The sequence below is a fragment of the Trachemys scripta genome, chromosome 9 (genome assembly GCF_013100865.1).
Source record: "Trachemys scripta elegans isolate TJP31775 chromosome 9, CAS_Tse_1.0, whole genome shotgun sequence".
NCBI classification, from domain to species: domain Eukaryota; kingdom Metazoa; phylum Chordata; order Testudines; family Emydidae; genus Trachemys; species Trachemys scripta.
This window is the reverse complement of record NC_048306.1, coordinates 2299934-2322406: the sequence shown is the minus strand read 5'-3', so window position 1 is coordinate 2322406 and position 22473 is coordinate 2299934. Positions and strand designations below refer to the sequence as shown.

Here is a 22473-nt window from a genome sequence, read left to right as displayed (position 1 = left end):
AGCACAGAGCCCCGTGGCTCAAGCCCTGGGCAGGAGAGCACCAGAACACATCCCCCCATAGCAGCATCTGCAGGCCAGCTGCCCTACGGACTGCTCCCAGTCCCTACGCTCTGAGAGACTGGAGCAGGGGCAGCTCCAGGCACCAGCGCACCAAGTGCGTGCCTGGGGCGGCAAGCCGCGGGGGGGCGCCCTGCCGGTCGGTTCGAGGGCAGCAGTCAGGCTGCCTTCGGCGGCATGGCTGCGGGAGGTCTGCCGGTCCCGCGGCTTGGGTGGCAATTTGGCGGCGGGCACGCCAAAGGCGCAGGACCGGCGAACCTCCCGCAGGCATGCCGCCGAATCCGCATTACCAGCGGACCTCCGGCAGGCATACCGCCGAAGTCTGCCTAACTGCCATGCTTGGGGCGGCAAAAACCATAGAGCCGCCCCTGGCTGGAGTGTATTTTCCTGCCCTCCCAGCCTGTGGGCTTGGGCTTTCCTCTCTACTCCATGACCTGCTCCTCCCGGTAAGGCAGAGCTAACAATCAATAGTACAGCTTTCAATAGTTTGGCACACTATTTTCCAACATTAAACAAAAAGAAAAGACATTTGTGTTAAAAATAATGCAGGCCAGGGCAGGCGTCTCATTCCAGCTTGTGCACGAAGCCATCCACGGTGGGGATCTCCTGGTCTCTTTCCTTGTGGGGATCTACCATGTGGCTGTACCTTTCTCCTCGGTGACATTCCAGAGAGGGACCCCAGTTAGCAGCCGGCCGGCAGCAGCTCACAATACGCTGGGAAGCAAAAAACACAGGATTTAATTTCCAGCTGCTGCTGTTTCTTTGCATGTTTTTATTCTCTTCAGCAGGCTTTATTTGGTAATTTTTTCTTGCACAGTGGGGAGAAATCTAAACACCAACCTCCCCGCTGCTCCAATCCCCCACCTCAGGTTCAAAATCAAAGCAATCCAAATATTTGGTTACAAATCACAAGTGCCCAGTAAGTTCAGTTGCATTTAGAACCTGCAAAAGAACCTGCTTCAATACAGAAATAAGATCCCCCTCCAACCCCATACCCCTAGTTGTCCCCACCACCCCACGCTGGAACCCATACGGGGTAACATCAAACTATTGCACCCCCACTCAATGGGGACCCTATTTGGAAAAAAATATTTCCTGAACTCCCTCTTCAGCCTTCAAACAACCCCCCAGCCTCTACAAGCTCATCATCACAAGCAAGCTCCCCACAGACCAGGAGACACCAACTCAAAGCGGCACCAGACCCTGCCAGAACAATTGATGCAAAACCTGCAGACATATCTCCACTGGTACGATGGTCATCACCCCACAACACACATTTCAAGATCCATGGTCCTACACAAGCCTATCACAATGTGTGGTGTACCTCATCCAGTGCATTAAATGCCCAATTACATCTGTGTGGGTGAAACCCGACAATCACTACATTCTTGAATGAGCTCACGCAGGAAAATGAAAAAAAAGGCAAAAACACCCTGTCACCTGTGGGTGAACACTTTCCCCAAAGCGATCACTCTACATCTGATCTCTGTCCCCATCCTCCAGGGAAATCTGCACAACACCTTCAAAAGACAAGCCTGGGAGCTTAAATTAATCACTTTGCTAGACACTAAAAACCATGATCTTAATAAAGACACTGGATTTATGGCTTATTACAACAATCTATACCTACTACTCCCCTCCCCTTTTTGTCCAAAGGCGACAGGGGCCATTTCACCTTGAACGGTGGGCCATTTCACCTTGAACGGTCCCTCAGAAAATGTGCTAATTACTTATGCTAAATTATCGATTGGACCCTGTATTTAGCTGTGACACTCTCACGACCTTTCCCAGGCCTGAAGAGTTCCGTGTATCTTCAAAGCTTGTCTCTCTCACCAAGAGAAGTGTGTCACCCACTTTGTCTCTTCCTCAGTCCGAACCCTCCTTAACTACAGTGGGATGTGGCCCGAGTGAAGATGCGAGCCTGACTGTAGATTTGAAGTTGCACCATTCAGCACTGAGATGACAACGGAAGCAGTAAATGAGACCATGAAGATCAGGACAGACTGCATGTCTGTACCACAGGGACACACTGACCACGGCCAGATGACTATGAAATTCCAAGGGAATTACTGATACCTTCGTCTGACAACCAGTCGGGCCAAATTCACCTCTGGCAATGCCAGGATTTGATTTGATCCAACAAGTTTGTCTGATTAATGTAAGAAGTCAGAGTCGGATCCTGCCCCCAGTAAGGTCACTGTGAGTGTCCCCATTAACATCCATCAGGGCAGCTGACGCTGTGGCCCCATTGCAGCTCTTCTCTTCGACCTTTACCTGCCACAGATTTCCTGGTGCTTTCGCTATTTTTACAATCGCGACAATGGGAATCCAGACGATGCAGAAGACAATCATGCACCAGCCCACAGCCGATCCCCATCCAGGGTATTCGACTGAGCCATACTTGGGAGGTGAAAATGTGACCAAAGACCAGCATAAAATCACCTGTTGAAAAAAAAAGAGGGAGAAAACTTGACTAAAGCTCACAGTGATTTGTACTGATTACAGAACACACAACTGACCAATTTATCTCCAAGAGAACCTCTGCTGCTTTGACAGAGATCTAGGTGCTTTCTGTAGACAGTCTCTGGCTTGCAGTTCAGGGTTTTGTTTCCAAATGTGGGCAGGCAATAAGAATGATCATGCATCGCCCCCTACCGACCTATAAGTATCCATTGACATGCATGCACACACGTTCTGTATTTTTTTATATTTAAACACCCGTGTTGCTCGGAAATCCACATATCTCGGCAGGCACATTTCCCACACATTCGGTTTGCATGCACAGGCATGCTCTGAGGATGTGGACGGGATTGCTCACTATACCTCTGTGCGCTAGTCGAATGTTTACAGGATTGGGGCAAAGAATGCTGAGTTAAGTTCTGGAGAGCATTCCTGCCCAGGTAAGATATTTACATTGAGCATTTCCTCGCGGGTATCCTAGAGAGATTAGAGAGAATGTTGTTGCTAGAAAGGGATCTGCAACAGTTGCAGGTGTGGTTTTTGGTTTTGTTTTACATAGTGCACATATTAAAGATGAGAAGCACATGAGAGCACAAAGGAGCAATGATATGAAAGAACCTGAAGAGTAAGGAATGTGGTGAAAGGGCTGGTTCATCCCAGGTGTAATGCCATTGGCCTCAGTAGAATTGGGTCAGGGATTTAGTAGCCCAAATCAAGTCCATCAGGAATGTGGGGAAAAGAAAGGGTGGGAACTGAGAGGAGAAATTTCAGAGTGATGAACAAGTATTTCCATGTAAGGCCTTTGATACAAGGGGCTTCATATGAGGAAGATGAGATGGATGGTAGATTCAAAACTGTCTGGGAGCACGTTTGGAAAAGTCAGAGCTATTCTGCCGGGCACTAGAGCTGGTCCGAACATGGAATTTCCATCCCACGGGAAATTCCAATATCCCAAACTGGGACAAGCCAGGGGATGTGACAAAAAGGGGGAAGCGGCTGGAAACGTCAGCCCCATACACCAGTGGGGGAGCTGGGGGCCAGAACCTGCCCCATGGTCAGAAAGCAGTCAGCTTCTCCAGGGAAGGGAACTCATGCCAGAGAGCTCCCTGCCCCGCCCCACATTCAGGTCCACACAGATCCTGAAACACTTCCCCTTCTGCTAAGGCCATACACCAGCCCTAGGGCTGCAGCAAACCCCACTCACCTCCTGCTGGGCAGTGTTGGAGATATGGAGACCTTGTTGCTCTCACTTTATCTAATGACTTAGTTGTCATTAGCCTGATCTTCAGGAATGGCCTTTTGGCTCCTAGCACTGCCAGTAACCCCTTGTGCGTTCCTTAACCCTTGGGTTGCTAGACACTGGTCCAGTGCAGAGCAGCAACCCTGGGCTGGTTTAAATTTCAGCCCCAGTTGCGATGGCCAGGAACTGCCAGAGCCCCAGGGCAGCAGCCATGCATCCTGTGCCCAGGGAGGGATGCTTGGCAGGGATGGCTTCTGAGTTGCCACACATGTGGAGAACCCTCAGCTGGCCTGTTACGCTGGCTTTAACGCAGGCTGAAAGGGGCAGCCCCAAATCTCTACATGGAACCTGTTCAACATGGAATGAATATGTTCGTGGCCAAAAATTCAAAGTAGTTCGACCGTGATACTTACACATAAGAGAACAGGGGTAATGAAGAACCAGCATGCTCTCCACCACAGCCAGAACCACCAGCTCTTCTTTCCAATCATCATTTCAATGTCTTGGATAAATCGGTTTCCTCCTATTCAAAGATGGCCAAAGGGTGCACTGTAAGATCGGGGTCTAGAACATGGGTTTTATGATGTACAGAAAGCAAGTATGGGGAGCGCTACAAAGCATGGATGCATTGCTCCTTATAATTATATGTTCATGGAGGATCGGTCCAGAAATGGCTATTAGCCAGGATGGGCAGGGATGAAACTCCATGCTCGGAGTGCCCCTAGCCTCTGACTGCCAGAACCTGGGAGTGGACAACGGGGTGTGGATCACTCAGTAATTGCCCTGTTCTGTTCATTCCCTTTGAAGCATCTGGCATTAGCCACTGTCAGGAGACAGGCTACTGGGCTAGATGGACCATTGGTCTGACCCAGTCTGGCCATTCTTATGTGCTAATGATTTGGAACAAGAGATATTTTTAACCATTGAGATATGCACATTTTTCTGTAGAATGTTTTGGTTTTATGTCTGTGATATGACTGGGATTATTTGCATTGCCACAGCTTGATTTTCCAGTGTCAGTGATTTACCATAAATCCAGCTAATGCCTATTATTTCCAGGACCGCTGCAAAAAGGATCCCCCATCCAGCACAGAAATGATCCACTAGGTTAACCCAGTAAATTCCTGCCTGAAAAATAAACAACAAAGAGGTAGCTTTTCACCCAGTAACCTTTTGTATGGCAGTCCGAGGCACTCATGCCACTGAATTAAACCTCAGTCTGGGCTTTTATTTAAAACCCCTGTTTCCCAGGGGTGGATATCTCATTCATTGCACATTATTTCATTTAAATAGTTATATTTAACACAGACCAGTGCATTGTATGGCATACTCCTGATCACTATTGTAATAACAAAGCACATATAAAAACACACCTAACAGGACAGCGGGGTTCAAACCTGGGACCCTGGGCTCTATAACATCAGCTTTTGTGGCCTGAGCTAAAGGAGTAACACTAGCAGTGTGCTGCTGAAGTTGACTTTTATCCTCTCTTATGTACCAGCCACTAGAGGGGGACACAGACCTAGAAGTTCCTTGTGTGGGTTACACACAAAGATTATACAAATTAATCTCCTGAACTGAAGAAAAAAATTAAATCAACAGCTCACAGACACTAAAAGAACAGCTCACAAATTAAAAGCTGACAAAGGCTCGCATTTAAAAAATTAGAGTCATTTCAGAGGACTGGATTCTGCAAATACTGCCATTAGGATTTCTTGTATGCATAAATTAAGCATGTCCATAGGTGTTTGCAGAACTGGGGGCATGGAGGTCACCTCTCTCAGAATACATAAACACAGGACTATGCTGATAGTAGGGACTTGCTTGTCACATGGGAAAATGATTGTATTGTCTTGGACAAATTCCCCCACCAGCTGAACTATAAGTAAACCCATTGCCAACAAAGAGTTAATGTTATACCTGAGTGACACAGATGAGACCAAGAAAAAACAGAAGCATGCATAATCCCAGGGTTACAGGAACCCTCATCTTTTTCATCACCTTGGGGTATATATCTTGTATGGTGGTTGTCACTGTTTCTGCAGGGGAAGAGAGACTTTTACTTGTTGGACATAGGCAGCAAAATGAAGAAATGCAGCTAACACTAACCAAGAGGCATTTTGTTATTTTAAGCAGAACGGTGTGAATAACTGATTTTTTCGTTCACTGGCTGTTCTGAAAATAAATAAATAAATACACCTCTATCCCGATATAACGCTGTCTTGGGAGCCAAAAAATCTTACCGCATTATAGGTGAAACCACGTTTTATCGAACTTGCTTTGATCCACCAGAGCATGCCGCCCCACCCCCCTGGAGCACTGCTTTACCGCGTTATATCCGAATTCGTGTTATATTGGGTCGCGTTATATTGGGGTAGAGGTCTAATTGTCGACTTCAATCCACTTGAAATGAAAATTTTTCAACATGTTCAGCAAACTGAAAAGTTGAAAAAAAATCATTCTGCATTGAACAAAACATTTTGTTCAACCTGAAATTTTCAAGTGTTTTTAAAATTTCTTCAAAATAAAACTGAAGGAAATTTCTAAACAACATGTCATTGGAAATTGAAAAATTAAAATGTTTCATCTGGAAAATGCCAAAATGAAATGTTTGATTTTTGGAAGGGTTTGTGTGGGGTGGTGTCACTGAAACAATTCAATGAAATTGACACACATTCTTGAAATGTTTTGGTTATTCCAAATCTGTGGGTTTTTTGGGGGGGGAAATCAGCAATTTTGACCCAGCTCTAATGTCATGTTTTACTCACCTATGGAAGCAAACTGAGAGTCGAGCCCCAACAGTAAAAGCATGAAGAAAAATAAAAAGGACCAAAGAGGGGCGACTGGTAATTTGGAGAGAGCCGATGGATAGGCAACAAATGCCAAATCAAAGCCTGAAATAGAGGAGGAGAAGATACGTTATCATCGTGACCCAGTCAATGCAAAATTGACTCATTTCTCTTAAACTTAAATAATGAGAAATTATATCAGAACTTGGTGTACAAAGTGAGGTCTTGGTTGGGCAATTTAAAGACTAAATCCGACACCATTAAAATCAATGGAAGTTTTGCTATTGACTATAACCAAAGCAGGATGTAGCCTGAAATCGTTGACCCAAACTTCATCAAAGCTCAGGTTTATTAGCTGTGGCTGACTAGGATTGCAGAAAAATACTAACGACATTTCATTACTTTCATTCAGATTTGAATAGGCTAATATTACAGGCAGATCCTGAACGAGAAAGAATTCCAATAGCTAAACAGGAAGGTTTAGGGTTCTTAAATAGATGAGAGGTGAAATTCCCTCTGGTGAGAAGGTCTCGTCTTCCCAAAGGCTTGTGTGCTACTTTAGAACCACTTAAGCCCTATTTTTAGCATTTCAGTGGGACTTAAACTGTGCACAGGCCTTGGGTATGGGGTGAATTTCACCTATAATTTGGAAGATTTTCTAACATGTTTGATGCAATAGGACAAATAGAATCAATATCAAGCCTGTATTTTCATTTTTTAAAATGTCCTCTTCTATTACCTTATGTATCAATCTATCACTGCTCCTGCCCATCAGCTGAGATAAACTTGATACATAGGGTGGGATTTTCAATAGCACCTTAGTGACTTAGGAGCAGAAGTTCCATTGATTTATGGTGGACAGCATGAAGTCAACTAGTGATGGAAAACCAGGACAGAACATCCTCCTTCTTTCAAGCCTCTATATCAGGGGGCGGCAACCTTTCAGAAGTGGTGTGCCGAGTCTTCATTTATTCACTCTAATTTAAGGTTTTGCGTGCCAGTCATGCATTTTAATGTTTTTAGAAGGTCTCTTTCTATAACTAAACTATTGTTGTATGTAAAGTAAATAAGGTTTTTAAAATGTTTAAGAAGCTTCATTTAAAATTAAATTAAAATGCAGAGCCCCCCGGACCAGTGACCAGGACCCGGGCAGTGTGAGTGCCACTGAAAATCAGCTCGCGTGCCGCCTTCGGCGCACGTGCCATAGGTTGCCTACCCCTACTCTATATGCTGAAAGTGCTTGGCATCAATAAACTACGGTCAGAGCAGCGAAGATTAAATAGGGTTAGAAAACAACTCAAGAGTGTGACAGACAAGAAGCCTTTGTGATGAATAGTGAGACTATCAAACAAACCTGAGTCTACAACTTCAGAGACGGGTCTGTCTGCCAGGAAAGCCATATGTCCCAAAACGGAGAATATCGCAAATCCCGCAAACACACTGGTGAGGCAGTTTACTAAACAGACAGCAATGGCATCGGAATAGCAGTTGTTATGGAATTTATTGTAAGAGGAGAGAGCAACCAGGCCCCCCCAGGCCACCGACAGGGAGAAGAATATCTGAGTAGCTGCATCTTTCCAAACCTAAAACAGAAATAATTTGAGGTAGATTATTATATTATTTACCCCGAAATACTTGTTCTAACCCATTAGGTGTGTTCTGTAAGGGGTGCTGCCTTTTAAAAAAAAATAAGGTTATGTGAACTTTAGTAAGAAGTGCCATATATCAATGAACCCGGGGAGTGAAGATTCCTATCCAAAGGGCATGAAGGCTGGTCTTGTGCTTAAGGCACTGGACCAGAACCCAGGAGATCTTGATTCTATTTCTACCTTGGCCATTGACCTCCTGCGTGACCGTGGGCAAAGTCATCTAAATGTTTTGCATCTCAGTTTCCCCATAGGTCAGACCGGTGGGGAAAGTACTTTCCTACTGTGCAGGAGCGAGGAGAGATGTAATTCACTGATGTGTCTGGGAGGCGCTGAGATATGAACATCATAGAAACACCAATACAGAAATAAAACAGACAGCATAGGCCGGCAATGGTGGAAGCTCCCACGCACATGGTCCCACCCGTGCTCCTCAGACTGGGACCTGGAAGAACTGCCTCTACTACCGGGGAGCTAGTCCCGGGTTACACCAACAGTTCAGCTGACGTGCACCAGACACCCATCCACTGAGAACCAAACGATACTGGACACCAACCAGCAATAATATCGCACCAGCCATCGCTGTGACAGAGGTGAGATCTGAATGGACAGCTGAGTGTGAAAGGCTCCAAGTGCTGTCCCCAGCAGGGCCGGCTTTAGGACTTGCGGGGCCCGATTCGGCGGTGGTCCAAGTCTTCGGCAGCACTTCGGCGGTGGGGGGTCCTTCACTCGGCTCCGGGTCTTCCACGGCACTGAAGGAAACCCCCCTCCCCCCTGCCGCCGAAATGCCGCCAAAGACCTGGAGTGGACCCCCGCCGCCGAAGTGCCACCAAAGACCTGGAGCGGACTGCCACCGGGTGAGGAAAAAAAATTAAAAAATTTAAAAGGCACCTAAGATGCAGGGCCCTCTTAGGCGCAGGGCCCGATTCCGGGGAATCGGGGGAATCGACCTAAAGCCAGCCCTGGTCCCCAGCCCCTGGCCAGCCTTTATTATAGCATGCTAGGAAGAACCACACCTAAGCTTTGGTCTTAAAATAGGAGCTGATGTTGGAGGGAACCTCAGAGAAGATCCATGCTAGGAGCAAGTCTCCTCCCTTGCTCTCCACCCCCTATTCTGCCCTGATCTAACTTCCAGGGCAAGGCATAGTTTTAGGTGACCAATCTAAAATTGAAGCTCAAACACTCACAAAACCTGCAGATAAAATGCCTTGAAATTCATGCCAACCAAAGCAGCCAGGCTGTAGCGGGGTGAGCACCCGCTCCAGCCCTGGAGGGGTTAGAAAAGCCCTGCAGAGGGCTAGGGCTGGGCAAGGTAAAACCCTGGCTGATTGGGGGAAGTGGCTGCAGCTGGGGCCATGCCCCCAAACTAAGCCACTGGGCCTTATAAGAAGGCCAGGGAAGGCAGAAGCAGCAGCCTCTCTCTGACTTGAGAGGGAGACAGGCCTGGCTGCTGGGGAACTCACCCAGGGGACCTAGAGGGAGGCAGGGCTGGGGAAAGGCCTAGGCCAGCAACTCCCCAGGCTGCGGGGCCTAGTTCTAGGCCCACCTAGGTATTGGGCTTGCAGAGGGGCAGCCAGAGGGTGGGTAAAGGCAGCCAGTCCAAACCCCTTGTTGCCTGTGATGATCGGCTGATAGACTGCAGTCTGCCCCGGGGCGCGGGGGCTAAATAGAGACTGGCAATAGCCACGACTGAGGTGACGTGGGGATAGGGGGTGGGGGTTCCCCTGGGGTGGGGAAACCCAGTAAGACTGTGGGAGGGTTCTGCAGAAGGCAGAACTTGAGATAAGGACACTAGGGTCCTGGGAGGGAGACGGGGGCCAACAGCAAGTGGATCACTGGCCTGCAGAGGGCGCTCCTGGGTCGAAGAGCTCATTCCTGAGGACGACCAGCAGGAGGCGCCACAGAGGTGAGTCCAGATCCTCTACACAGCCCTAATACTCACTCTCATGGCGAGAACTTTATCACCGGGCCATAGGGTATATCAGTGGCTAGCGAGTAAAGTTACACACGCCAGAAAAGCGGAGGATGGTAACACAGAAACCTCAGCTGTGGTTGTGATAGCAGGCAACCCTATCCAGACCCCTCTTTGTTCAAATGATGCGGCAGACTTGCCCTTTTTCTGGATAAATGGGCTCTAGGTGGGGATAGAGGGTTTCGCTGTAATTGTGGGTTTCTGGAAGACATGATCCAATCTTAGATACTCACTGGAAGGGAGGGATAAGAGGAGTCTGTCTGGTTAAGAAGGAAGCTATTGTATTCTGGAAACTGAGCCACATGGCAGTCTTTATAAACGTTGAGATTGTGTAATTACCAGCTGATCTAAGCAAGCAAATATTTTATGCTTTCAGAACCACCCCGAGCCTCACCTCTGCCTCCATCAGCTTTGTGAAATTGGACTGCGTTCCAATGTAATACTCAATGCCATCTCGAGCGCCTTCCAGGGTGACACCTCGGACAAGCAGGATAACGAGGACAACATATGGAAAGAGAGCTGTGAAATAAACAACCTGCCGAGAGAAATGGAGGGAGAAGCATGAGGCTTGGGGGAAAATGCTACATAAAAATGACCAGAAAAGGGCCTGAACCAAACCTCTGGATCCAAACAAACCGTTCACTGGATTCATTTCTGGGCTGGAAAAGTCTGGATTCAAGTCTGGACGTGACTGTTCCCTGGTTCATCTCTACAAATTACGAGTCTGGATTCATAAACTGTACACGCCAATGGCAAACAAACCTCGTCCAACCTGTCCCAGTGAGCGCCCCAGGACCTGCCCAAGCCAGCTGGCTAGCAGGGGGCTATTTACTAAAAAGGTTGAACAAAACGGTGGGAGCAGATTTAGTTATTGAGCAAAGGGAGTTGTAAGCTCTTTGGGGCAGGGACTTCATTCGTACAGCGCATGGCGCAGCGGGGTCACTGGGGCTCCTAGGTGCTACCACAGTACAAATCAACAACAACAACTCTGGAGGTGGCGCTCCCTGCAGGTTTCACTGTCATTTACCTCTGTAACTGAGGCAGATTAGCTGGTTATGCCGTGCCATAGCATTGCATCATGCTGTGGCCTTGCACCACAACACACTGGCTGCACTGGCTCCAAGAGCCGCTTTCTAATTGCCCAGGGGACACTCCTGTTCTGATGCTGGGAGAGACGGGCTATAGGCCAAAACCCAGAGCCAGTGCCCAGCACCCCTAAGAGGAGAAAGGAACTAGAGGCTGGAATGGAAGCCGGTATGGCCCAAAGAGATGAGAGACGGGGCAGAAATTGTGTTGCGGAGACGAGTGAGAGGTAGAGAAAAGTGATGGGGAAGCAAGGAGAGAAGGAGACAGACATGGGAGGAAGGGAAAGAAAATCAAGTTCGCTAGTTGCAGGGAGACAGCGATCCAGGTGAGAAGACAGAGACAGATATGGGCGGGGGGGAACTGAGCCAGGAACTGGAGTGGCCAGGGAGAAGGAGAAACCTATGGGAGCAAAGAAAGAAGAATGAGAGAAGAACGGGGAGTCAAGAAACCAGACCAGGGGGCCGGGCCTCTCGTAGGAAAATGAGTAACAGTCGCCCCCGACTGAAAGCCTCTTTAGCCCCAGCGGATCCTCCGTCACTCCTGGCCTGGGGAGAGGGGGATTTTCAGGCTGGTTGTGGAGCCTGGCTGGATGGGAGGACTTGGGGTTATGAATGAAAGATCCGTGAGCACTGCTCAGAGCTGTGGCTGCAGCAGGCCCCAAGCCAGCTTTCCGCCAGCCTGCTCGAATAACACTGGCAGAGAGGCCGTGGCAGGCCGGGCTAGCCGCTTGCGTACACCCCCATGGTCGGGGTGGGCTTGTACAGCCCAGGCTGCTGTGGCTTCTCTGCTGTTGTTACCGGAGCCAGCGAGATCAAAGCCAGCGTCTCCGGTGCTGCAGTCACTCCTCTGACTATGGTATAGACATCCCCTGAGGGCCAACGAGGCCAACCCAGCAGACGTTGCCCCTCTGGCTGCAGCACGGCTGTGCGGTGACGTCTCTCCGTCCAGCTGAGCTGCAGGGCCTGGACTGACTTACGAACTCAGAGCCTGGGGGCTGTCACCTGACTTCAGTGGGCCTGAGTCTGAAAAAAAGTCCTCACGCCTAGACCCTGGCTACAGCCTGGAGGGCTCCCGTTGACAGAGACAGGAGTTTACAGTGCAGCAGGAAGCGGCGTGTGCATATCTGTCCGCAGGATCGGGCCCATGCTTTCAGGCTAAACATAGGTAATCTGTAAGTATCACAGGCATGTGCATATTGTGTGTGTGTGTGTGTGCGCGAGTGCAGTGTGTGTGTGCGTGCACATGCAGTGTGTGTGTGTGTGTGTGCGTGCACGTGCAGTGTGTGTGTGTGTGTGTGTGTGCGTGCTTCACAAGAGACCAGGCTATAACAGGAACTCAACCGACGTCTCTCACGTGATCATAAAAAGCCCCAACAGCATCATTCCTGCTGGGATAAGGGACCGTTGAGCTCGGGTCAGGGGGGCAGAATCAGGCGTCATGTGCTTTATACGTGTCGTGTAAAATATGAGCAAGCAGCAGCGGCAAAGTCAGACAGTGCCTGTGTCATGGGCTAGTGAATCAGGGCCTAACCCCACCAGGTGCTGAGCTGCCCTTGAAGTTGGGATCATCTCCCGGCAGGATCAGTCCCAGAAATCTAGCATGGGTTCCTCCCGACTTACCTTTCCTGAAGATTTGATCCCTTTAAATAATGCAGCTCCGACTATCAGCCAGGATAGGAGCAGGCAGAGGGCCAAGTACCAGACAATTTCACCCGTCTCGTCCAGCCCGCTGGAGCGCCGAAGGGCCACTTTACTGAAAGCACAGAACATCGTGATCAGCATCGCGTCGCTTGCACCAGGGCGTGGCAGCTGCTGGCATGAAGAGCCCACTGATTATCCAGAGCCACCTCTGGAGAGGGGATGCTCATGTCTGTCTAGCTGGTGATGTCACACCCACGCATCAACTTCCATTGGTGCAGAGCCTGTCAGCCCCCCTCCATCCCCGCCTCCTAGCTGGGCTCTTAAATGTGTCCGTTTAAACTTTTAAGCATCTGCTGATTTCAAGCAAGTACTTAAATTCCATTGACTTTCCGGGTAGCAGGCCAGGCTGGGAGTGATGGGAAAGGTGGCTTCTTTGGAGGCTTCAAAGAGAAACCAGTGCTTTCCTCTCACCCCTGCCTCGGATTGACGCTCAGTAGGCAGATAGACACGACTGTGCTGGTTTTAAAACGATAACCTTACTGTACAGAGCCAGCTCGGGTTATTAAGTAAAAGGACGAGCCCAGCGCTGCCAGGCTGAGAGGAGTTGGAGGAAAACACCTCTCCAACGAACCGGCTAGTCTTTCCACTCAATTACCATTAGACAAACGGAAGTCGGTAGATTCCAATTTAGGGCCAGAGTCAGAAAGTGAAGGAGCAAGTGGCCAGTGGGGTAGTACTAGGAGAAAAACACCTTTGTGTTATGGGCTTTTGTGCAGCTCCAGGTGCCTGGGTGACGGACACCATAGAAAAACCTAAAATAGTGAAGGCAAGAGTGGTTCTGAAAGATCTGTATTGTAACAGCAACAAACTGCGCTACGGTGAGCACTGATTCACTAGTGATACTCTCCCAGGGTGGCTGGAGCCATGCGGCTTCTGGCCCCATGTGAACGGATGGCATGCGAATGCACCCCTGGCAGGGCTTATTACTCTATTAATCATCAGACAGCAGTGAATCATACCCCTAAGTGTGGCGTATGCAGGTGAAACACCTGCACATTATGAACACTTACCTGTCCTGGACAGTGCTCTGTAATGACAGGTATATAAAAGGCAAGTGGACTGGCTGAATATTTTCAACATCCTAATTTGGGATAAAGAATGTGCCTTATGTTCGGGAGTTTAAGGGGAGAAAACTTCCTCAATTTTATTATTTATTTCTTAGTTATACATTTGTTCTTGTGCTTCTCTGTGACTTGTGTTACATTTGTCACCCCTGATTCAGTATTTAATGTTTTCCGGACACAACTGCTCAGCTTTAGTTAGCAGTCCCATGAGCTTGGCCCAGAGCTGTTTCTAGAAAGTGGTATGAGTTACACCAGGATCAGCAATGTTTGCCATGCGACCCGGGCCCGTTTGTTTACCTGCCACGTCCGCAGGTTCGGCCGATCGCGGCTCCCACTGGCTGCGGTTCGCCGGTCCAGGCCAATGGGGGCTGCAGGAAGCGGCGCAGGCCGAGGGATGTGCTGGCCACCGCTTCCCGCAGCCTCCATTGGCCTGGAGCAGTGAACCACGGCCAATGGGAGCCGCGATCGGCCGAACCTGCGGACACGGCAGGTAAACAAACCGGCCTGGCCCGCCAGGGGGCTTACCCTGGTGGGCCACGGGCCAAACGTTACCGATCCCTGAGTTACACAGAGGGTTTCTCCAAGCCCCACACAGCACGTACTGATTTTAGCAATATAAAGGTGGTACTGTATACTCACTTCCAGTACTGCTCACTGGGAAGCTGCACTTGTTTATACGCTAAGCTGCCATTGAGACAGGTTAGATTGTTGCTGGTGACATACGAGTAGTTTGTGTGAATGATTATCCCGTTTGGTAAGGTCGTATTGCAATCGCTCACTGAAAGAGAAAGGGTTGTTAATGTTCAGTGGTGAAATTAGAAACAGACTTTGATTACAGTGAGTGCCTTTTTCGTGCTGTTATGGCTTCAGTGTGTATTCTTGTGGTAACTACAAACAGACCCCAGCCACCACTTTCAGATGTGGATTTGGCTCCCGACCCAAACACTCCCAGGTCTGGTGTGTTCAGTTCTGGGAACCTGGCTGGATTAATGTAAAGACAGGAAATGTTCGCCATAATCAGATCTGGGTGCGGTTAAGATTTCCAGCTCTTTGATAATGTAAGGGCCAGATCCAGTATTTCAGTTCACACTTATCTATAGCAATCCCATATCATACTGATGGGAACAGACTGGCATTATTCCTAGTTCTCTTTAAAATGTACAGCAAATCTCTTGGCTACAATTTAAGCCAAACAAGCGTTGATCAATGCATTAAATGCACTATCAGCGAGAGGATTTACTTGACGTGAAACCCTGGTGAAATTGTAGTGCAGAATTTTGGGGCAATTTGTCTGACTTTTATACCAATCCAGCACTCTTTTAATATGGGGTGAAACATTTTTTTTAGTCTTTTAAATGAGAATCTCCTTGAAATGTATAAATGTAAAACTGTTAAATAATATGTCAGAACTGCAGTCTGTGATAAACTATTAAACTTCACTGGGGGATGGGAAATTACCATTTTTAAATCACGCATGCACACAGCCAATCAATAGCCTGGAAATATTATCTAAAGACATGATGAAACATGAAGCCAATGTCCATCCAACACATGATGTTAACAAAGCCACACATATAGGATAAAGGATTTTGGAAGAGCCCCAGGTGAATGCACTAGGTATGCATTTCTGTTGCATTAGGACGGCCATGTCTTTGTCACGAAGCACTAATGAAATTGCAGTGCGGTATTTTGGGTGATTTTACACCAGTCTAGAGATCTGTTATTCTAGGGAAGAAGGAAAGATGGGCAGAAAGGCAGAGAGGAGGAGTCATTCTAGTTCCCAACAGATCACATGGCCAAATGCTACAGGCAGATAGAAAGAAGATCAGTCCAGGTGTCAACTGGTTGTCAAGGTAAGATTTCCAGTCAGCATCATGGCCAACTAACTGTCCCACTACTGCCCTTTTTCATGTCTTTTGTTTATTACTGGGAAACAGAAGCAATGGAATTATTCCTAGTAATAGTGTGGATTATTTAAAAGTACCGTACCCACAGGTGTTTTGCTGCAATTTTCATCTGCCCACGCAAAGCAGTCCGACCACGGCAGTACACTTTGGAAGGAGGCAAACAGATAGTAGAGGGCATAGGCAATGATAACATTGTAGTAGACCGTCACCAAGGTGGTGATGATGACCATCGTGATTCCCACTCCTAGAAAAGAGAGCAGAAGTTTCATCATCCAACTCAAACACAGTATAAAGAGAATGTCAATCATCAACTTCAGTGAACTCCACATTTCTCTACCCCTCTGCCTGTCTACCAGGAAGTAGGGTGACCTTTGGGATTTACAGGTTGCAGATTGCAATAAATAAAAAAAGCCTCAGCATTGCTGAAGGGTTGGCGGGAGAGACACACTACATTTTAATAGCTGTAGGGAATGTCGTCACCCAATCCCAATGCTACATACCTCCTTGAAAATGTAGGGGAGGAAGGGTCAGTGTAATGCAGCAGGAGGACGAAAGTAACTCAGCCAGACGTTAGGGGAGTACAGGAGTGGGTGGGTGAGGTTCTGTGGCCTGCGAGGTGCAGGAGGTCGGACCAGATGATCACAAGGGTCCCTTCTGGCCTTAAAGTCTACGAGTCTGTAATGTTAGTGTGTGGAGTGGCACAACTGAGGATGAAGATGCTATGGTGAAGAGGGCAGAATAGGAACAGAACAGAATACAACATCTGCTCCAAGGCAGTCCAAGCCAAAGAGAGGAGACCAGATTGCACTGGTTCAGATACCGAGGGGAGTCCAGTGCTGAAGGGAAAATTTGGACATAGCTGATTTCTATAGGCACGATGCGAAGTTGTGTCACTTCTGTGTGTAAATAAACTAACAGCTTAACCTTACTGATCTTTCTTAGCAGTAAGACTAAGACCATTCAGGCTAATCTATTAGGTTATTTACATCATTTTAAAGATAAATATAAACAACTTGGTGAAGTAAGGGAGAGTCTTCTGCATTCCACATTGAGTTAGGGGGAAACGACACCATGCTAGTCCAAGAGTCCATGTTAGCGTTAAAGAACCAGGCCAGCTCACATACGGGAAGCCCAGTTAGGGAGGGGATGAGATCAGATCCCAGACTACCAGGAAAGAAGGAAACAGTGGCAATAGACTGTGAGCGGAAGAAAGCGGGGGATGTACCACATCACTCTCTGTAGCCAATACAAGGAGCAATGAATCTCGTGCTAAAGGGAACCATGTCCAGCTCTTTGCAGCTGAAGAAAGGATTGGTGAAGAAGATAGACAGGAGGGGAAAGGGAGGGTTCATCACTAAAAGAAATTTGTTTAATATAGGAAAATTGGGGTGGAAAATATCGGTGCTAATTAAATGGAAAAGCAGAACATCAGTGGAGAAGAATTACCTTCATTCCTTTTACCCTGGACAGTAACAAACAGAGATGGGCTGAAGCCACAAAATTAGGGACTGGATCCAGATTTTGAATATCCCAAATGGGGGTTGGATCCAGGGTTTGGGCCAGCCGTGTAGAAAAATCAGAGCCATTTGTGAAGTCTGGGTGAGGTTTTAAACTTTCTGTATCCCTGAAGTTCAATGGATTTTGGTCTGGGTGTCTCGAAATAAAATGAAAGGAAACGTATACAAAACTGGGGCTCATCGCATTGTTTGTAGAGATCTCATTGCGATTGCTAGTTGCATCAGTGAATGAAAGACAGCATCAAATAGTGGTTTGCAAGCACACTGCAGCTTTTCCTTTGTCAAAAGGAACTTTGTGAGTTTGAGGTCAACCTACCAAACCTTTTCTAATGATCTTGGGGAGTATATATGACATACGTGTTTACACACACACACAGCCCTGGCTATTTCCATAGACCCAGCTGCCTTTGGGTTGGATCCAGGACCGGCTCCAGGGTTTTTGCCGCCCCAAGCGGCGGGGGAAAAAAAAAGCCGCGATCGCAATTGCGATCGGCAGCACTCCAGCGGCAGTTCCACCGCGCCGCTTTCTTCTTCGGCGGTAATTCGGTGGCTGGTGCTTCCCTCCGAGAGGGACCCACCTCTGAATTGCCGCCGAACAGCCCAACGTGCCGCCCCTTCCCCTTGGCCGCCCCAAGCACCTGCTTGCTGGGCTGGTGCCTGGAGCCGGCCCTGTTTGGATCCATCCTTCTTTTCATCTTGTGCAGATTTTGAAAGCTTGTGTGCAGTGCCTGCTTGTTTCTGGTGCGTTTTGAGGCAGAAACTGGTCAGGAACAGTAAATGCCTGGACATAACCCCTTTTTGTTGTCTACTAATACACAGGATCAGTAAAGGCAAATAAAGCTCTTAATAGGATTAAAAATGTAATGTCCTTATTCCTATCTTAATGCGGCTGGGTGGTCAGGAGGGCATGCAGGCCCAATGATGCCCTCGTTTATGTCCATCCTCGTTGGAGCAGAATGGATGCAAATAAGGGCGGAATTTGCCCCGTGATCCTGATTCCCATATGTGTGGGATGTCTCTGATTGCCTCACAGACCACTCTGCTGGAATAGAGGCCCAGGGGCATAGGCGCGTAGGTGCATAAAATGGTTCTTTACACATGCAAGTGCCGATCTGAGCAGCTAAATGTGGGATTTGCATGTCTCATGCAGACCCCTATTTAGCATATAGAGTGAGAAGACATAGCCAGTAAATGAGAAACAATAAAGTTACATTGACACGCTGGAAAATTGCTGCTTCTGATGTATCACATATAGTGCCTCTCATACAGTACATACTAGCCTTCTGAGTTTGGCCATCCATGAAATGGCATGACACTCCATGTAGANCCAACCATCCCAAAACATCTATCCTCCTGCCCCTGACACACCCATCCTCCTACCCACTCCCTGACATGCATTCACCTACATGTCAGCCAGCCACCCCCCAACAGACACATCCAGCCACCCCCCCACATCCACCCATCCTCCTAACTACCCCCCCTCCCCGCAACACATCCACCGAACCTGCCGGCCTGCTGCCCCTGCTCTTCATGCTCCCAAACCATTGACCAGATATGAAAATTCCAACTCCTAAATTAAACTTCCTAGGATCCCTTTGTAATTTCCTCCCTGAGTGAGTCACCAGCCAGACAGGCATGGTGGGGTGTGGCCTTTTCCGAGTGGACATCACTTATCAGTCGCACTAGAGAATGGACCATAAAATCAAAGTCCCCTCTAGGCCAGGAGCCCGAGGGGCTATGAGTGGGAAAGGGCTCCTTCAAAGGGGTCTCTCGCTTTCCATGCGGTGAGTGCGGATTTCACAAAGAGCCCTTTATGGACAAGAAATAGCATACTGGCCAAAGCACCTCCACACTTACGGCAGGAGAGAATCCTTCCTTGGCAAGGGGACTCAGGTGGGGACTGACTGAGGGCTTCATTGCTTCCATTTCCAACTACTGCCCTGACTCTATGGCCCATCCTCTTTTGCAGGGCCAGTTTGTGCCACCCCCACTCACGGTGAGCAGCTCCGTACTTCACAGGTCTGTGTGGCGCCTGAAGGAGAGAGGAGCTGCTTGGCACAAGCAAGCAGGGCACAATCCAGCCATTTGTAAAAGGTGTATTTGGAACACTGGGGGAGGTAACAGGATTGTCTTGGGTTCTGTTGGATCATCCTGTGCCGTAGGATCCCTATGAGGCATGAGCGTTAGCTTGCTAGAAGAATGCCCATCTACAGTACCTGCTGAAAGAGATCCAACCGGAGTTGTAGGGCAGCACGACACACTGGCTTTGGGGAAGGCATTTCCTTGGGCTCCATCTACCCTCTGAATTCTGAGTTCCAACAAACTCAGCCTGAAGGAAAACGCCAATCTCACCCATGCGCTGGAGAAACCCTGACATCAGCACAAATTCTCTCAGACTTGAACTTTAGTGGACCTTTTGGCAAACTGGATTCCAAGCTGCGAGTTTGAAATTACCTATGAAACAAGGTGAGTTGGCCTGGCTTATGGGGGAGTTCTTGATCCTTTGCACAGTCCGAGTTATCAGCTCTTCACAGCCAGGATGAAAACTGTTGTTTTGAACAACGTTATAATAGTGCCAAGTTTTCCTCAGAACGACAGTTTAATGATTCAGAAGCCAGCTCCTGTTCTTGGGAATGTGCTTTGTTTGAAATGAAACTAGAAAAAAAACAACCAGCCTGTTAGCCACAGCCTCTCCCTTCTCATTAAGCTTAAGTGCATGTTGTAATGTTGTGACATCACTGACTGGGGTATTTTCTTTCCATGTAACTAGAGACGACACAATGTACCGCACCTGGGAGGTTTTCTCTTCCTGACAAGTGACTGTTCATTTTGATGCACTTCCAGTATTTAAACAAATCAGTGCTTAGTAAAAATCAATTGCAGGGCTATGGAAGGAGAGCTTCCAAGCGCACGGCTGTGTTCGACCCGCTGATAAGATACATTGCTGAAAGGCACAGCTGTTTGGCACTTCCTCTAGCCCGACTCCTCCAACATTAAGGGTCAGGGGGATTTTCCCGCACACTTGAGCTAGCCATTGACTTCATTCCAGTGTAATAATTACCCCTGTTTATTGCTAAGCCAGTTACCAGTGGAATTCCTCATCCAGCAACACGACAGGAAGGAGCAGCTTGACCCCTGCACAAAGAGAGGTTTTCAAAAGCACCTCAGTCGGGGCACAAGTCCCATTGAAAGTCAACAGGACTTGTGCGCGTAAGTCACCCTAAATGACTATAAATTCCTTTAACGGCCATCCCGCTAATAGACAACAAAATGCAAATAAAGCATTAGGCGCGTTTTTGCTGTGATGACAACATCCTGATCAGATCCACGGGCAGCTGCTGGTGGTTTTATACTCATTGGCTATTTGACGTGGAACTTTTACTGAGTACATAAAAGAGTGTCAGATACACGAGTGATTTCACTGGGAGTTCAGTGAGGCCGTTGGTTAATACCGGCATATCTGCAGGAGCGAGAGAGAGAGACATTCAAAGTGTGCTAAAGAAACTGGTGAGACAAAGTCAACTGCTTCCTCTCCTGTCCGAGGCTGTGTGTCACCTGGACACCAGCACATACGTAATGCACTCAACACTGCGACCAAGTATGCAGGTCCCGCAAGGGGATGAGACAAAATGGGAGCAGCAGAGCAAGGCCGGGCTCTGCATCTGCTGATGCCCGTGGGGAGGAGCTAAAGAAGAGCTGAGGTGCAGGAGTGACAGATCTGGCATGGCCTTTACCCAGAGGCAGGTGGGAGGAGCTGTTCCACGGCTCTGCACGCCACGGGAGGGAATCCAGATGAGGATTAAGTAATCCAGAGGAACAATAGGCATTTGGTGACCAACACAGAGTGAATGCAGAAAGACACAAGCTGCCGCCATGCCAACAGACAGGGCTGAAAAATGGGAGTAAGCCATACACATCTGTGTCCCCGTGCGAGCAGCCAGACAAGAGTGCACGCTCGCACGAGCAGAACACTGCTGCTGTTGGAAGGGGTGACGACACATGCATGTGCCCAGCCTTTGTGTACAGGCAGTTGGCTGGACCAAGCAATGACAGAACAGAAGCCTGCAGGATAACCCAGCCCAGGAAATCATTCCCTCTGCAAAATGCAAGGGCCCTGGAAAAGCTTCAGGGGCCCACAAGCAAATGCACACTGCACTCCCACTCACAATTAGCCAGTCACACCGACTGACAAAGGCCCAGGCACAGAAGCCAGACCCATCGCTGGTATGCTGCCCTGAGTGCAGCCTGGCAGAACACAGCCCGCACTGTACCCAGCGGAGTAGGGCCCCACTTGGGATACCCTGCTCAGCTTCCCCATCACTGGACATGCCCCATTAGCAAACCAGGCAGCAGCAGTCTCAACTTGAAAAGCGATACTGATCCCAAGGCCGGGAACCTGAGTCATCCAACCGGTCTTCAACAGCACCAGGCTATCGCTTGGTCTATACATCTAGATGAATAGAGCGGAAGGGACCCCCAGGATCAGCTAGTGTGACCTCCTGCATCATGCAGCCAGAGAAATTCACCCAGAATTTCCTGCACTAGAGGGAATGATTCTTCCTTACTATTTACGTGAACGTTATCGGTCCCAGTCCAGTGTGTTTGAACTAGAGTGTGTTGTTTAGAAAGACATCCAGTCTTGATTTAAAGATCCCAAACGATGATACATTAGCCACACCGCTTAGTAGTGCCTCGCGATGGCTGGTTGCCCTTCCGGTTAAAAAGTTGCATGTCATATGGCGCCCCCAGTGGTAGAATCCAAGCACCCTACAAACATTCATGATCTAACCACCCAGCACTCTGGCAAGACAGGGGAATATGTTATCCTCATCTTACAGATGGGGAATGGAGACAGACAGACAGACCAAGGGCCAGTTTTCCAAGGTGTTTAGGCACACAAAGAGGCTGAGAGGCACCTAGTGAGAGTTTCAAAAGCTCCTAGGTGCCAAACTGCTATTGGGTTCAGTGGACGTTTGGTTCCTAGGGGCATCTGAAAATCTCACTAGGCGCCTACCTGCACCTTTCCCCCCTGGCC

The 22473-nt window shown here is 48.4% G+C and overlaps 1 protein-coding gene across 1 annotated transcript; it reads right to left on the bottom strand.

Annotated features, from left to right (window-relative positions):
* Window positions 1-274: 274 nt before the first annotated feature.
* SLC6A14 (solute carrier family 6 member 14) lies at window positions 275-16418 on the bottom strand. Its single transcript, XM_034781719.1, has 11 exons — window positions 16004-16418; window positions 14654-14792; window positions 12870-13002; window positions 10559-10699; window positions 7901-8129; window positions 6526-6651; window positions 5678-5796; window positions 4786-4885; window positions 4171-4280; window positions 2332-2499; window positions 275-771 (listed from the first exon to the last, which is right to left on the bottom strand). The coding sequence occupies exons 1-11, from the start codon at window positions 16248-16250 to the stop codon at window positions 622-624; spliced, it is 1662 nt and encodes a 553-aa protein (XP_034637610.1). The 5' UTR covers window positions 16251-16418; the 3' UTR covers window positions 275-621.
* Between the last annotated feature and the right edge of the window lie 6055 nt (window positions 16419-22473).

What these genes read in the sequence shown, in the direction of transcription:
- SLC6A14 (XM_034781719.1), bottom strand. Translation starts at nt 16,250, where the DNA reads ATGTGGAGTTCACTGAAGTTGATGATTGACATTCTCTTTATACTGTGT. An exon ending in GGATCAAATCTTCAGGAAAG is followed by an intron (nt 10,700 to 12,869) that starts GTAAGTCGGGAG and finishes TTCTCTCGGCAG; the next exon opens with GTTGTTTATTTCACAGCTCT. An exon ending in GTCTCATCTGTGTCACTCAG is followed by an intron (nt 4,886 to 5,677) that starts GTATAACATTAA and finishes TTTATTTTTCAG; the next exon opens with GCAGGAATTTACTGGGTTAA.